This window comes from Gouania willdenowi, unplaced genomic scaffold (genome assembly GCF_900634775.1).
Source record: "Gouania willdenowi unplaced genomic scaffold, fGouWil2.1 scaffold_98_arrow_ctg1, whole genome shotgun sequence".
In the NCBI taxonomy this organism is placed as follows: domain Eukaryota; kingdom Metazoa; phylum Chordata; class Actinopteri; order Blenniiformes; family Gobiesocidae; genus Gouania; species Gouania willdenowi.
Window position 1 is genome coordinate 40,711 of NW_021145263.1, and position 15,941 is coordinate 56,651.

Consider the following 15,941-nt stretch of genomic DNA (forward strand, 5'->3'; position numbering starts at 1 on the left):
GGGTTGTTTTCGCACAAACTCGTTGTTTATAGTGCTTTAAGTCACAGCAAAGTGTTAAGATTTATTTTCCAGTGGTAGCTTAATTCATCAATTAACGTAATGTTACAAACGGAAGCGTGTATTATTTATTTACTGTTTTCTTAAACTGTGTTCCACTTATTTGTAGATTTGTGTATCAAACATTCATTCATTTATTCATTCATTCAGTCAGTCAGTCAGTCAGTCAGTCAGTCAATCGTTTATTCATTCATTTCCCCCTGATAGGGCAATGTTGTAGATAATTCCGTACTTTTTTAATATTTATTTGAGGTTAGCATCTAGCTCCTCCTTTTTCTTTTAACAAGTTTGCTAATTAAAAACTGTGTTAGGATAACATGTTAATTCTAATTCAGCGTGTGTACATAGTGGTATGCAAATATTTACTTGTTAATTAAACAGTATCGTGCTCATCTACTACAACTCAGTCTTTTTTATTTCTTTGTCAAACAGATGGAACCCCACTTTTTTAGACGGGCTGATGGTAGCTTAAAAATATCTGACTCCTTTGAGGCAATGGAAATAAAAAAGGCTAATAAGGGAAAGCCATGGATGCGACCCTTGTCCCCGGAGGCTGTGATGGATAAGGCTCGAAGCAAGCAAGCAGAAAACACTTACTGGGTTTCTTTGAAATCCAGTTTGGTGTTTTCCGTGGACAGACCTTCCAAGTGGGTGCTGGAGAATGCTCTCGGGTATGCTGCTTACCTTGTGGCTGCTATGAGGAGGGATCCCACAGGAGGGCAGCAAAGATTCAACAGATCATGCCCACAATAAGCAGTGTTTCAGGGAGTATGTGGAGCTCTTTCCTTCAGGCAATATTGCTGTTGCTATGAAGGAAGAGCAGTATGTTGAGAAAAAGTCTCAGCAGACAGTCACCACACAACAGAGCTCTATTCAGAGTAAAGGATCACAGCCTTCTCCTAAGAAATGCTCCTCTGTTGCCTCCCTGTCCTCCCTCTTGGTCAGGAAAGGCGAGCAAAACTTAACCAAGATGGTGAAAAGGCTGGTGTCTCCAATGAAAGTCAGACCATGTAAGGAAACATGTGATTACATGTTACATACATACATACATTAATTTATTATTTGTCTGCCATTCAGTAGTTGTGATGCTTTTTCTTTTTCTTTTTTTGGTAGCTTTGACGCAGCCACGTACGCAGCCCTCGTCCACCATCAGTAGCCCCACCTCTTCAACTCCTCCCGCCTCTGTACCCTCATCGTCCTTTGTGGAGGAAATTCCATCCACCTCTGCAGTCCCGGGACCCTCCTCTGCCCCTGGACGCTCCTCATCTGCCCCCGGCAAACCTGTGTCTGAGCCTGATGACATCACTTTGCTGGCAGAGGTCTTAAGATGGGAAGAGGCCCAAACGACAAGTTAGTCAACATTACATTATTTTAAAAAAAATATCAGTCTTTGATCATTGATTTTATTTATTCATTTAGTTTTTGCATTTACATTATAAATGAAAAATAAATGTATATTATGTACCTCCTTTGTATTTATGTCTTTTGCATTCATATGTTATTTCAGAAGCTTTCAAATATTTTGTTTATGTTGATATTTGCTTTTAATTTTTCATCTATGTTTTTTGCATTTTTTTGTGCGTGTTTTAGCACAGAGAGTCTGTCTTCCAGCTGGCTGGATAAAGACGCTCCCTGAAGTAGACCAGAAGTGGATGTCAAAGGCTCTGTTCAAGTGGACAGCACAGGGACACCCGGAGTTGGACTTTAACAGAGTGGACAAACTTTGGTGGTATCCTCCACAGGTGCCATAGCAGGCCAAAAATGTCGCTCGGCTGGAGAACTACTTTAGCCATCCTCTGTTCCTCTGGATGCCTCGAAAGCTTTGGCAAGTAAAGCTGATGTGTCCTCACTCAGATTGTCACAAAGAGCTCCTGTATTCAGCTGGTCTGCATCAGAAGATCAGACAGGTGGTGAGTTTAGGCACCATCTATTTTATGGCATCTGAATATCTTGCCTGCAATAGATGCAAGAGGAAGGTCATCAGCTGGAGCCATGGCATCATTTCACAGCTTGATGTTGGCCACAGGATGCAGTTTCCATCCATTTTAACATCCAAACTTGCTTGTGATATGGAGGTTGTGAGTTTGATGCCTGGGAAACAGCAGCAGTCAGATTCAGAGGAAGCTGCAGGAGCGTCACTCTGAAATCTGGCTGCAGAAGACGGTGCAGTACCTGACAGACTGCAGAGGAGTGAAGAGTGCCATGGAGAAGGGTCTGATTAGTCCTGTGACATTTCCACCCACACCTGCAATGCTTACTGTTCCTAAACACAGGTGGCTGATGCAGGTGTACGCCCAGGATGTTCTTCAGAGGCTGGAAGAAATTAAAGCAGCCATCACGTCCCAACTTGGCCGCATTTTAAAAATGGACTCTACGAAAAAAGTTGCCCGCAAACTTGCAGAGAGGAGCTTTGGAACTGCGACCTGGGTGACAAATGTTGGAAATGAGCATGGACAGGTCATCATGTCTGTGCTCACTGCCAGTGAGGGGTTTGGCCTCGGGCCAATGATTGACGGGCTGGTCAGGAGATACAGGATGGCTGGGGTACCTCCTCCTGATGTGCTCTATGTCGACAAAGACTGCTGTGGCAACAGCTTTCTTAGGAGAATGTTCGAAGAATGGAAACATCTGAACATCCGGCTCGACATTTGGCACTTTATGAGGAGGTTTTCGGTTGGCTGCACAATGATTCCCACCAGCTGTATGCCACTTTCATGGGTCGCCTCAGCTACTGCATCTTCATGTGGATGAAGACGACCTGAAGGCCCTGAAAATAGCAAAGCAGTCAGAGCTAGAAGCTAAAGGCCGAACTCCATCTGAGGCAGATGTACTCCGGTCTATCAGCCAAAGTGAGCTTGCCCTGCACTGCAAGAGGACCACCCGCGGTGTTCGGGAGACACAGGTTCTCATTGAAAGGCTCATCCAGGGCTTGGATGGTGACAACGGTCGTGACACTCTGGGAGTCCCACTGATAAACTCAGCAAGAATGAGTGAAATCGTTAAATCCCAGAAGAAACATGTCACCTGCATCCAGGATCCACAAGGGATCCAGCTTTACCTGCAGACGGGAAATGTCCTGAAGGGAGGTCACCGTCTGCCCACGTACCGCTGTGCCCGAGGTTCTACGTCACTGGAGTCTTTTCATCTTCACCTGAACCGTTTTCATCCCTGGTAAACATTGTCATACTTTATTTGTTTTTGTTTTTCTTACAAAAGTATTTTGTGACTACACTGAAATATAACATGACGGATCCTAAAGAATCAGATTAATTGCAAGTCTTCTAATGATTATAAACAGAAATATGTTGTTGGAACAATATGTATGATGAATATTTTTTTATTCTCTGTTTTCTGAATTACTTTATAGGGACCCTGGCAAGTGATGTCTTCTTCCAGGCCTATCTTTTGGATGGACTATCAAGGTGGAATGAGGACCGGGCTGTGGCAGCATCAAAGGATGAGCAGTCATGCTCATACAACCATCTGCTCCGTCATGCTGCTAACACCCTAGCAGAGGAGGTTCTGGGCAAAAAGATCATCCCTTATGTCGGGCCAAGACAATACACAGGTTGATTATTGTTATATGTTTTTGATTTCTTCAACTTATGCTTTCATCTAATGTTTAACTTTTTTGTGTTCTTGTTTGTGCTTTTTCTTTTCTTTTCTTTTCTTTTCTTTTCTTTTTTTGTCTTGTTTTGTTAAATCATCGTTTTGAAGGTGAGCTTTTAGGTGTGGAATACCTCTATCAGCAAACTGGCAAAGTTCTGCAGGACTACAAAGTGGTCATTGAAGAGTCTGAGACCACTGAAGTTGAGATAGATGAGGGCTTCACAGGACCTGAAGAATTTCAGGACATGACAGTACCCACACTAGAGGCAGAGCAAGCACTTCTCGCCTCACAAGCATCTGCAGCTGTTCCTGGTTCCTCAGCAGCTCCATCTCCTCAGGCTACTGCCTTTGTGCCTCCCATTCCCCCCGTTATCCCTCTGTTGCCAGTGACTCAGTCACATGTCGCCTCATCATCAGCTTCTGCAGCTCCTTCACCTGCTGTGACCGCTCTGCTCCCCCATTCCACACAAACAGTTTCTCCTGCAGAACAGTCTAGTGAGTTTTACACAACTGTTTCTAAAATCTCACGTTTTGCTTCTTTTTTTAAATTGAAAATGTTTTACTCTAAATACTTGTCTTTTTCTTTTAGCATCAGCGCCATCTACTGATCCATCTCCACACTCCTCCTCATGCCATGTAAGAAGTTGTTTACCTTAAAGAAAAAAAAAGAAAAGTGGCAATAGCTTGGATTGATGAGTGTGCACTGCTGTCATCAGTGGTTCTTTTTTCTTGTTTTTGTTTTTGTTAGGGTTCGGTTGGCCCTGATAACATTGAAGGGTATGGCGCAGTGCAGGATCTGGCTGATTACTTGGCTGGACTAAGAGACCACCGTCTTGCGCTGACTCAGGAGGAATGTAGTCAGGTCATTGCTCTGTGGCAGGAACTGGGGGAGTATGACAAAAAAAAAAACTGTCTACCCAGCTCGACACCAGACCAGCCTGAGCAAGGGACGATTCCGGGCTACGAAGAAGATTGTGGCTCCAGGTGTGGAGAGCACCAAAAGGTGAATTAAACTAGGAAAACACAATATCTGGGTTATGTAAAAAAAAGTTAAATATAATGTAAGTCACACATTATTGTAATGGATTTATACAAATATACATATTTTATGTAGAGCTGATTTTGTTGACCACTAATTATGAGACTTTTTTTTGTTGTTTATGAAACTTTATTACATATTCCAGATTAAGGCCTCGGGGACATATTTGTGTTATGTAAATCAGCAAAAAGCAAGATTACATTTTCTGTGCATTTTACAATGTAGAAACTTTTGTTTTCATATAAATTATTATGTGTTTTCATAGGTACTGCAGGCGGTGCAAGGCACAGGAGCAGGATATTTTAAAGCAGGGTCTTCCAGCTTTACAGGCCCCAATGGCAGCTCCATCAAGACTTCCACCTGCCCTGCAGAAAGGACAAACTTTTACATTTGGCTCTTTAGCTCAGCCTCATCCTTTTGTGCTGCCACCGAACACTGCTGGGCAGGCACAACTTAAAGGAAGACCACCATCTCAGCCACCACCACCACCACAGACATTGCTCTTTTTTCATCCTGTTCCACCTGCCCCTCCAAAACCCTTCATTACTTCCCCTCTAACATTTCAGACACAGGTAACACCTCAAGCGGTTCCCTACACCACACAGCAGTATAGGAAAAGACAAATGGAGGCAGAGCAGTCAGGTATTTTTAAAAGAAAATACACCAAAAAGAAAGACACTATAGTTTGCAGCAAGTGCAAAAGGACAGGAACCCTCCTACACATCGCCAGTATTTTGGCAACTGGTATTGCGAGAGACTGAGACTCAGTCCTATGATGAGTGGAGGGCTTTACTGGAGGAGCGCAATTATGGCAAAAAGTAAATAAAGTGGGAAATGAGGAACCTCTTTCCTCCACTCTCATCACAGGGCTGAATTTGCTATTTGTAAAATAGTTTGTAAATTTGTAAATAATAGATATTTTTAAGTTTTTTAAAAAAGTATATATTTCAAGTATTTTATATCTGTTTGTTGTTGGGAATTTTTCTATTTTATACTTTCTATTTTATATATATATATCAAATATATATATATATTAGATTTATATATATATATATATATTAAATTTATATATATATATAAATCTAACATATATATATATATGTATACATATATATGTTATATTTATATATATATATATATAAATCTAATATATATATATAAACTATATTCATCCCTCAGACTTACTCTTGTCCATTGAAACTGTTCATTAAAAAAACACCATCTTAACCAATGTTTATACTAGAAAACAGCTTTTAATTAGATGTTACTGCACAGCATGTGATTTGTCTGTGTCTGTGTGTGCGTGTCTGGCGATCTCTAATTAATTATGTTTGTATGATAGTTTTGTATAAACGTACAGTCTGCTGATGGCTTCGTGATGTCCAGTTATGAATGCAGACTTATTTTAGTTTTATTTATTTACAGTGATGTACAGGTGATAACCAGTGACTGTATATGTGATAACCTGGGATTAAGCAGGATCGAACCCGGTATCTATCTTGTTATCAGAGGTTAGAGCACTGGTCTCGTAAACCAGGGGTTGTGAGTTCAATTCTCACTGAGGCCTTCACTCACTATTACCTACAGGGGGTGGGGCTAATGGTTTTGTTCACACCCTTGAACTGCTCTAGGATTGGTTTGAATGGAAAGCGTCTCTGGTTTGTGAAGTCAACAGAGAACCAGGGAAGTGAGCTGAAGCGTCTCCATGGTAACTCCCAGCTGTGACAGCAGGGGGCGTGGTCTCCTTCAGTCCCTGCTGCACATATCTGACCAAAGGCCTCACGTCTGTGGAGCGTTTCTCCATCATCTTCATCATCACACACTTCTGTGGTCACTGGTTCCACCACGTGGAAGTTGACTTTTATTCTGAAGGATAGGACACACAGCACACACAGCTGTTCTTACTGAGCTGCAGGGTTGGCCTCAATTACATTTTTCACTTAACATTATATTTTCAGTTGAATAATAATATTTTTTTTATCCTCAAAAACTCAATTACAATTATGTTCTTAATTACTAATGTTTAATTACAATTAATCACAATTACTGAACCTGAATTAAATAACCTAATAAAAGTTAACCTTCCTCTTGTGTTAGCTTTCTGTTAGCATTTAATGCTAACGAGTCCTAAATCAGTTGTAAAATACACTAACAACAAATGTCTAACATCTAATGTATTTCCTATCTATTGGTTTCCTTGTTAGGATTCATAATTAATGATACTATAGGTATTAATATTTTTGGTATGGAAGTAAGAGCATTTTTTGTGTCCCTATACCTCTAGATTTAATAGATTTTAAATGGTAAAGTGTGGGAAAATATTATATGAAACATATTTTAATAATTATTAACTACATACAGTATATGTAGAACTGTACATAGAACTGTAACATGATTCCCTAGTTTAGTATTAAATTATAATATTTTATAACATTTTCATGGCAATTACAATTACAATGTCAATTATCTCAACTTTACAGGTACAATTATAATTAAAGCCGTGAGCGGCCGGGGGCGGTAACCCACGGTCACGTATACCACTGTTGGGGATTTCGGAATTGGCCTGAGCAAATTTGGTGTAAAAACAGCTGAGATACTGCATTTACCAAGAAATGGTGAAAGATTTTCCTGTCATTTTAGGCCCCTCCCACTGATGACAGTTTTTTTTTCAGGATTGGTGATGAAGAAGAGGAGTGATAATGAATATTTGAAACATGTGAAAGTTTAATGGTGTAAATTGGTTAAAGAATGACCAAGCAGTTAAAGTTCTTAATTGTATGTGTGAAATGAGAACCTGCAAACTCCACAGAAGAGGAGGACTGGTGATGAAGAGGAGGAGTGATGATGAAGAGTTCAATGGTATGATGGCGAAGGATTTTCCTGTGTCATTATTGCTAGACTAATGCTATGTTAAATAGTTTTTAAGCTACAACAAATATATAAATCATCATCTATGTTAATACTAAATCAAAATACAGTAAATACACTGTTGACATAAATAACAATGTTTTCACACTTTTTCAATGTGTGAGAAAATACATAAATTAATAACTAATATAAGAGGAAAAAAAGGGACAGATATTAAATAAGTAAATAGTTTATTCAGGTATTATTATTTTTTTTCTCACACATTGAAAAAGTGTTAAAACATAGTTATTCATGTCAACAGTGTATTTACTGTATTCTTAGTTAGTATTGACATAGTTGATCATTTATAAATTTATGTTTTAGTTAATGGTGGCAAATAAATAAAATAATCATATTTCCGTGTTTCTTTTTATTTCCACTTTTATTTAACAATCTATATTTAATGTGTTTAAATATAGAAATATTATATGAATATTTAATATCTGTCAATTTTGTCCCCTTATATTAATTGATGTGTACGTCATTTTTAATGTTCCTTTTTGTTATTTTTCACATTTATTTACTTAATAATTTATTTATTTTCTCACACATTGAAAAAGTGTTAAAACATTGTTATTCATGTCAACAGCGTATTTACTGTGTTTTTTATATAGTATTGACTAATAATTGATCATTTATATATCTATGTTTTAGTTAATGGTGCCAAATAAATAAAATAACAATCAATATTTCTGTGTTTCTTTTTATTTCCACTTTTATTTATCAATCTATATTTAATGTATTAAAATATATAATTATTAATTAATTAATTAATTATATTAATTGATTTGTATGTAATTTAAAATTTTCCTTTTTGTTATTTTTAACATTCATTTAATTATTCTTTTTTTTAATTTTTTTTCTCACACATTGAAAAAGTGTTAAAACATTGTTATTCATGTCAACAGTGTATTTACTGTATTTTTATTTTGTATTGACATAGTTGATAATTTATCCATTTATGTTTTAGTTTAAAAACTATTTAACATAGCATTAGTCTAGCAATTGTATTAACCTAGCATTAGCATTATTTAGAGTTAGCATTAAGCTAACATTAATTTTAACCTAGCATTAGCTAGCAATAAGTTATATATTTATGTTTTAGTTAATGTTGCCAAATAAATAAAATAATTACATTTCTGTGTTTCTTTTTTATTTCCGCTTTTTTTTTAATCAAACTATATTTAATGTATTTAAATATGGAAATATTTATAATTTATACATTTAACTTTTAGTTTAAAAACTGTTTCTATCAGATTTTCATGATTGAAAAAAGATTTGAAGACATTTTAATTGCATTTAAATAGTAAACACATTTGTTGTAAAATTCTGATCCGCGATTGGAGCGTTTTTACGCACACTGCACTGTGCTGCACTGTGATTGGTTGGTCAGGTTCAGGTCGAATCTATAAATGGCCCCTGCCGTCAGTCACACGTTGTCTTCAGATTGATTTCCATAGTGAAGTTTATCTCGATGACTCTACCAATATCTGGCTACACATCTCCTATAAGGACTTGTCACTGGATATTGATCACCAACAACTTTGGACTACCTTTTCCACCCTTGCATTGCCAGAAACCTAGGACTTTCAAAGCGGTAAGTAAACTCTGACTGAGCCATTGATGCTAAGCTAATGATTAAGGTGTGTGTGTGTGTGTGTGTGTGTGTGTGTGTGTGTGTGTGTGTGTGTGTGTGTGTGTGTGTGTGTGTGTGTGTGTGTGTGTGTGTGTGTGTGTGCGCGCGCCTGCCTTCTCACTAGGCCTTGAACATGTGTGCAGGCCTCAGCCAGTTATGCTAAGCTAATGATTGTGGCGCAGACACATGGCGCGTGTGCATGTGCGTGCGTGCGGTGTGTGCATGTGCGTGCATGCGGTGTGTGAGTGCGTGTGCGTGCGTGCCTTCTCACTAGGCCGTGAACATCTGAGCAGGCCTCAGCTAGTTATGCTAAGCTAATGATTGAGTCACGTATGTGCCCGCCCGCTCGCACAGGGAGCGTGCACGTGCCTCCTTGGCACCGTAATTGTTTGAGAGTAATGTGCCTCTGTCATTACAGTAAAGAAAAAGAGCCTTTAACGTGGCTTTAAAATGTTTACATTGGATGTTGACTTCAGCTCTGCTCTGAAATTCTAATATATCAATGAAACAAAAAATTTGATGGTTAAAAAGAAAATTAAAAAAAAAACAAAACCTCCTTTTGTAATCACAGGCTTTCTCTCTGCGCCCGTAGGCTCCTCCCACTGACCAGTCTGTTTTTTCTACAATAGCAATTTGCTCCTCTCCGTGTAGGTTTATCCAACACTATTTTGAAGTCAACACAACATATCGTCTATCAACTAGAGCTGTTGGCGTAGTTATGGCGAAGGATTTTCCTGTGTCATGATAGGCCCCTCCCACTTTTCACAGCCTGCTCTATTTGCCATAGCAATGTGCTTCCATCTAATAAGATTCATCCTACAGTGTTTTGAAGTCAACACGACATGTCATCTTGCCGCTAGGGCTGGGCGATATGGCTTTAAAAAAAAAATCTCCGATTTTTCCATACCAAACCCGATTTTCGATTTTAATCGATTAATTTTTTTCTATTTAAAAACAAACTACAACTGACAAAGAAATTGCTCAAAACAAATGTGCTCTTTATTTTGTTCTGATTTTCCTTTATGCAGTTTAATCTACATTTCCCCTTGGGGCAACAGGAAACAAGCCTTAAAACGTGCTTGTAAACGACATAGCAGGCCCTGCCATTGGAAAGAGTGAAAATGCAGCTTATCAGTTTTCTAATAACTTCACGTACAATGACACAATGCACCTTCAAAATAACTTAGAATATAAATAAAATTGTGTGTCCCTTTTTGGTCAAATAAATGTAGCAAAAATGACTAAATTAGAATACAAAAACAGCAGTTGTATTCATAAAGTGCAAACAAAACTTTAAACAGTTTTCCTGAATTCCTGAAATTGTAAACAAAATGAAAAAACCTGCATCCATTACTTTAGTTTAACATTCTTCTTTTATGCATTTAAGCCAAGAAGACAAGCCTGTCTACTACCTCTGGCTTGAGGCATGCCCAGTTACATGTAACTTATAGTGACACAATGCACCTTCAAAATAACTTAAAATATAAATAAAATTGTGTGTCCATTTTTTGTCAAATAAATGTAGCAAAAATGACAAAATTAGAATACAAAAACAGCAGTTGTATTCATAAAGTGCAAACAAAACTTTAAACAGTTTTCCTGAATCCCTGAAATTGTAAACAAAATAAAAAATCTGCATCCATTACTTTAGTTTCATTCTTCATTTATGCATTTTTAGCCAGGAAGACAAGCCTGTGTACTACCTCTGGCTTGAGGCATGCCCGGTTACATGTAACAATGCCCCCTCCCACACTGAAAAGCCTCTCTGATGGGGCACTTGTTGCAGGGACAGACAAGTATTTTTTGGCCAGATTACTGAACCTTGGGAAGTTTGGTTCGTGACGCTTCCACCACGGAAGTGGTTCAGTGTCTGGGTCTACCTCAGGGGTCAGTAGGTAGGTTGCCAGTTCTGTCTCTACTTTCAGTGCCTCTGATTGGTGAGAAGATGGCTCTGGTTCTGGCACTTTCTTCTTGAAGAAAGCAGCTAAAGCCATTTTCTTATTGGGTGGAGACTGTGCTTCTCTTTGGCACACATGCACAGCAGGACCAGGCTGCTGTGGTTTGATTTTCTCAGCAGGCAGAGACATCAGCTCAGTGACGGCTCTTTTCTTGACCTGTTCCACCTTGTCTGGGTCAATGTAGGTGGTACGGAACCTGGGGTCCATCAGTGAGGACATATCCAAAAGTTCATTCTTCACAGGGTCACTGTATTTGTCATCAAGGTACCGCATTATGTTTATTTTTATTGTCTTAGTGAGTTCAGTGTCCTCCTCCACTGGCTGTAGGAGATTTGTTTTGAACAAATGCAGCACCGGTTTAATGTAGGAGACACTGACATAAGCCTCCCCGGACAGGGCGTCTGTAAATTCTTGGAGTGGTTTGACAGCTTTATTTACAGACTCTAAAACCTCAATATCTTGCCAAGTGGGCACAAGATGACGGCTTTTCTTGTCGGACCCCAGGACACGAACTATGGCCTTCTCCTGTTCAAGAAATCTCTCAATCATTTTTTGACGTGAACCCCATCTTGTCGGGGACTCTGTTACCAGCTGATGAGTGGGTAGACCAAGCTCAGCCTGTACTTCACCCATCTCTCTTCTTTTTATCCAACTATAGGAAAAGGCAGCAACTGCCTTTTTACAAACTCCAATGGCACGATCGATTCGCGGGTCCTTCACACCATTCTCTGTATAATAAAGAAAGAAAGAAAACACAGCATTGTCAAAACAAGTCTTTTTCACATTTCCACGTTCTTAATGCACACTGAAGGCGTACCCACACACGTGGACACACACACACATACACACCATTATGATTAATTTTTTATTTCATAAAATTGCATTAACCCTTTAATGCATAGTGTCCACTAGTGTCCACCTAAAGGCTGTTTTCCAGTATCTGCATGGGTCAGGATGGTAAATTAGCAAATTAACCACTTCACTGGACATTAGTGAGTCATTCAATACACTGCCCACTCACTGAAAAGTAGATAGTTTAAAATCTAATATATCAGGACAGGAAAACCAGGAAAAGAAAATTATGCAGCAATATTTTTAAAGGATTTTAAAATAAAAAGCTAGGAGAACATGCCATTTTATTCATATTTTCATAAAATAGATGAAGCTAGATAAATAAAATAAAAAGTCCAATAATAGTGAAAATAAACAAAAGCATAACTGTACATGTCTTTAGGAGTAAAATGTTGAATAATTCATGCATCAGAGAATGCATTAATTGAGCTGTTCTGATCATGTATGTAAAAAAACAAACATCATTTGAATGCATAGCCATTAGACTCTTACCTATTGCATTGTGCAGTTTATGTCCAAAGCATTGGAGGTTGGGCCACTCGTTGACTCTCAGAGCTTTTATGATGTTGGTGCCGCTGTCCGTTGTCATACAGGTGAGTCGTTTTTCATCAAGGTTCCAGGAGCTCAGTGCATATTTTAACCCGTGCGCAATTGTTTCACCTTTATGGTCCTCGGGAAAGTAGGCTGTTTGAAGGCAGACGCTTCGCAGAGTCCAGTTGTCAATAAAATGCACCGTCAAACTCATATAGGGCTGCATCGTTCAACTGGACCACAGGTCCGTTGTGGCGGAGTAAAACGACACCCCCTCCAGGTCTCTAGCGATCTTTTCACGAGTACTGTTGTACAGGCAAGGCAATGCAACTTCGGCAAAATATTTGCGGCTTGGTAGCGCATACCTGGGGTCGACAACTTTTAGCATGCTAATAAACCACGGCTTTTCCACTGTGTATATGGGTACCATACCTCCTGCAATATATTTCGTCACTGCATCTGTGATTGCTTTCCACCGGGGCCCTTTCTTGTCATAGGGGATACAGTTCGAAAAACTTTCCAAGACTGTAGTTTGTTTTTTAGCGGGCTTGTTTGAACTGCGGTCTTGTTCGTTTCGTTGAGAGGCACATACCTCCCACTCGGCTGCATGCTTCTGTTTAAGATGCTGGAACAAGTTTGTAGTGCTGCTACCTTTGGTAGCAATAGCTTTTAAGCACACTTTGCAATGTGGCGTTATTTGTTCTGCGTCTGACACTGAAAACGCGAACCAATTCCAAACAACGGATGTAACTGTGCCTTTCTTTTGAACGAGCTCTTCCCTGTTCACGGCCATGATGTCTGTGTAGCTGTAAGGAAAAGGCAGGGGGGCTGATCCCACTCTTAACTAGGGAAGCCCAAGGGGAGCGTCAGTCGTGGAAGTTAAAGAGAAAATCGATTTTCATTAAAAAGAAATCCCCCTAAACGTTAAATTCGACTTAATAAATAAAATCGATATATCGCCCAGCCTTACTTGCCGCTAGAGCTGCTGGCGTAGGACGGCCCAAGAAGCGGCGCCCTTTGAGAGCGCAAGGCATTGTGGGTGTTTTTGGTTATTGTTTGTTGTTTGGGGCTGTACGGTCATCATGTGTATCAAATATGAATCACTTTGAACTTTGCATTCTGGAGTTGTAAGCGTTTTCGTATAACGGCGTAGTTATGGCGAAGGATTTTCCTGTGTCATGATAGGCCCCTCCCACTTTTCACAGCCTGCTTTATTTGCCATAGCAATGTGCTTCCATCTAATAAGATTCATCTTACAGTGTTTTGAAGTCAACACGACATATCGTCTGTCCGCTACAGCTGCTCGTGTAGGACGACCACAGAAGCGGCGCCCTCTGAGAACGCAAGGCATTGTGGGTAAATTGGTTATCGCGTTATTTTATCTTTGTACAAACACAAATCTTTCAAACAAGGAAAGTGAGCTGCATCACCACCTGCCAGTTGCTCCTCCCACAATGAAAACTTCAGCTTTAACGCACATATGCTTTCACAATACTGTGTGACAACTTTGTTGCGCCCTTGTAGCTTTTTGTTCAAGTTATTCAAGTGTTCTGTGGAGGTTTTAAAGTCGAATGAAAGATCATGCATTTATTATTACATTAGTATTAGGCAATATACTAATGTAATCTATTTATTCAGTTGTCTTTGCATTTTGGCTTTTGACGTAAAGAATATTTATTATTGGCTGGTGACAAAAAGGTAACCTATATAGGAGACAGTGACGTGTCGTGACCACTAGGGCTGGGTTGGCACGTTGCAAATCGAGACCACCAATGACAATTTCATATCTTTCTGCTGTCAAGTGTTAATTCAATTCAAATCAATTTTATTTGTATAAAGCAATTTCCAACAAAGTCATCTCAATGCATAATATAAAATTATAATAAGAAAAAAAAAACCCAATAAGATCCACATGAACAAGTGTTTAGCCATCTAACAAAATCATAAACACCAATAAAGAAACATAAACAATTATTTAATATAGCCTCCATACTCTCCCAACAAGATATATCTCATGACACGACAGCACATCTGTTGTTTGTGTTGGAAACACAGAAACACAAAGAAAATGACAAAAACAACTTAGAACATCCTCAGTGAGGAGCATCCACAAAGTCAATCCTTCCTTTTGTTCCATACACTGTGAAAAGTATGAAACATGTTCTGACCTTACCTTTGCTGAAGGTCTGGAGCTCAGGTGTTGGTCTCCATCTTTTAAAAGCTGTTGTTTTTCCTCGAAACAAAGTTTCTCTATCATCTCTCATGCTGTCATCCACACTGTAGTGTTATCCCGCCCACTAGCTAGAGAACGTAGCAGCAGCAGTCACGTGATATCAATTCACTAATGTACTGTGAACTTACATATAGCATTTAGCATAGCGCAGTTACGTGCAAAGGCAGCTCTCTACTCTGCCTTTACACATAAATGGATGTCATATTGGGGACCTGACTGCGCATGCGCAAACACGAAAAATCACACAATGAGAACGGAGGCAGAAGAGCGACGTGCCTTTGGGAGGGCGCGTGGCCTCCCTCTGCCTTACAGCAGAGCGAAAAAAAAGAAAAAAAAAAAGACTGTGCAGCTGTTCCAGGAAATTGCACTGTTTATTAATTTGGGCTATGAAACGCAAAAAATGCGGACACTTTCAAACGTATAGGTACTGTAGGCTATTGGAAATGGAAAAATAAATAATTTATAATTATATGATAATTAAAATATATATATATATATAATTAAATAATCAAAATATCAATTCACCCTTGGGTAGGCACTGCCTACCTTGCCTACCCTGACGGCACATCACTGATAGCAGATAACATAATCAACAAATTTCCACTTCTAAACCTCTTCAAAATATTTAAATTATCTTCCAATTTTAAAGTTAAAAACAAATATTTATATGCTAAAACAATTTTTTTTTTATTAAAATTTTTTTATATGTATTTATCATCTCAAACACAAACATAAAGGTGCATTTAAACCGAATGTGACTTCAGCGACTATAGTTGCTTAACTTGCCCGTGATGAGTCGCTTGAGCATAGTCACACTTTTTACTCGTTTCATTCCTTCATCTACCTCAGTGGGAGAAACTCATTGTCGATTGGAGATCATGACACAGCATCACTCAAAATTGCCTAAAAAGTTCAAATTTTTCAACTTGGAGCGACTTCCAGTGACTTAATTGCGTGAATTGTGTCGCTTCAAGGGATTGATTTTGAACGTAATTTAGTCGCCAGAGTCGTGAGAGGTGTGAACACACTTTAAAAAATCAAATCGACCTACCCCTGGTAGAACAAAACACAACCATGTTTTTTTAAGCATGATATATAAAAAGTGAGAAAATGGTTCTT

General features: G+C 38.9%; 2 protein-coding genes across 2 annotated transcripts; one reads left to right on the top strand and one right to left on the bottom strand.

Moving 5' to 3' along the window:
* The first annotated feature begins 3,903 nt into the window (after positions 1 to 3,903).
* On the top strand, positions 3,904 to 5,394 carry LOC114461132 (uncharacterized). Its single transcript, XM_028442978.1, has 4 exons — positions 3,904 to 4,161; positions 4,256 to 4,302; positions 4,415 to 4,669; positions 4,971 to 5,394. The coding sequence occupies exons 1-4, from the start codon at positions 3,912 to 3,914 to the stop codon at positions 5,160 to 5,162; spliced, it is 744 nt and encodes a 247-aa protein (XP_028298779.1). The 5' UTR covers positions 3,904 to 3,911; the 3' UTR covers positions 5,163 to 5,394.
* Positions 5,395 to 10,912: 5,518 nt separating this feature from the next.
* On the bottom strand, positions 10,913 to 12,815 carry LOC114461130 (zinc finger BED domain-containing protein 4-like). Its single transcript, XM_028442971.1, has 2 exons — positions 12,551 to 12,815; positions 10,913 to 11,934 (listed from the first exon to the last, which is right to left on the bottom strand). Exons 1-2 carry the CDS (start codon positions 12,813 to 12,815, stop codon positions 10,913 to 10,915), a joined length of 1,287 nt encoding a protein of 428 aa, XP_028298772.1.
* Positions 12,816 to 15,941: the final 3,126 nt, after the last annotated feature.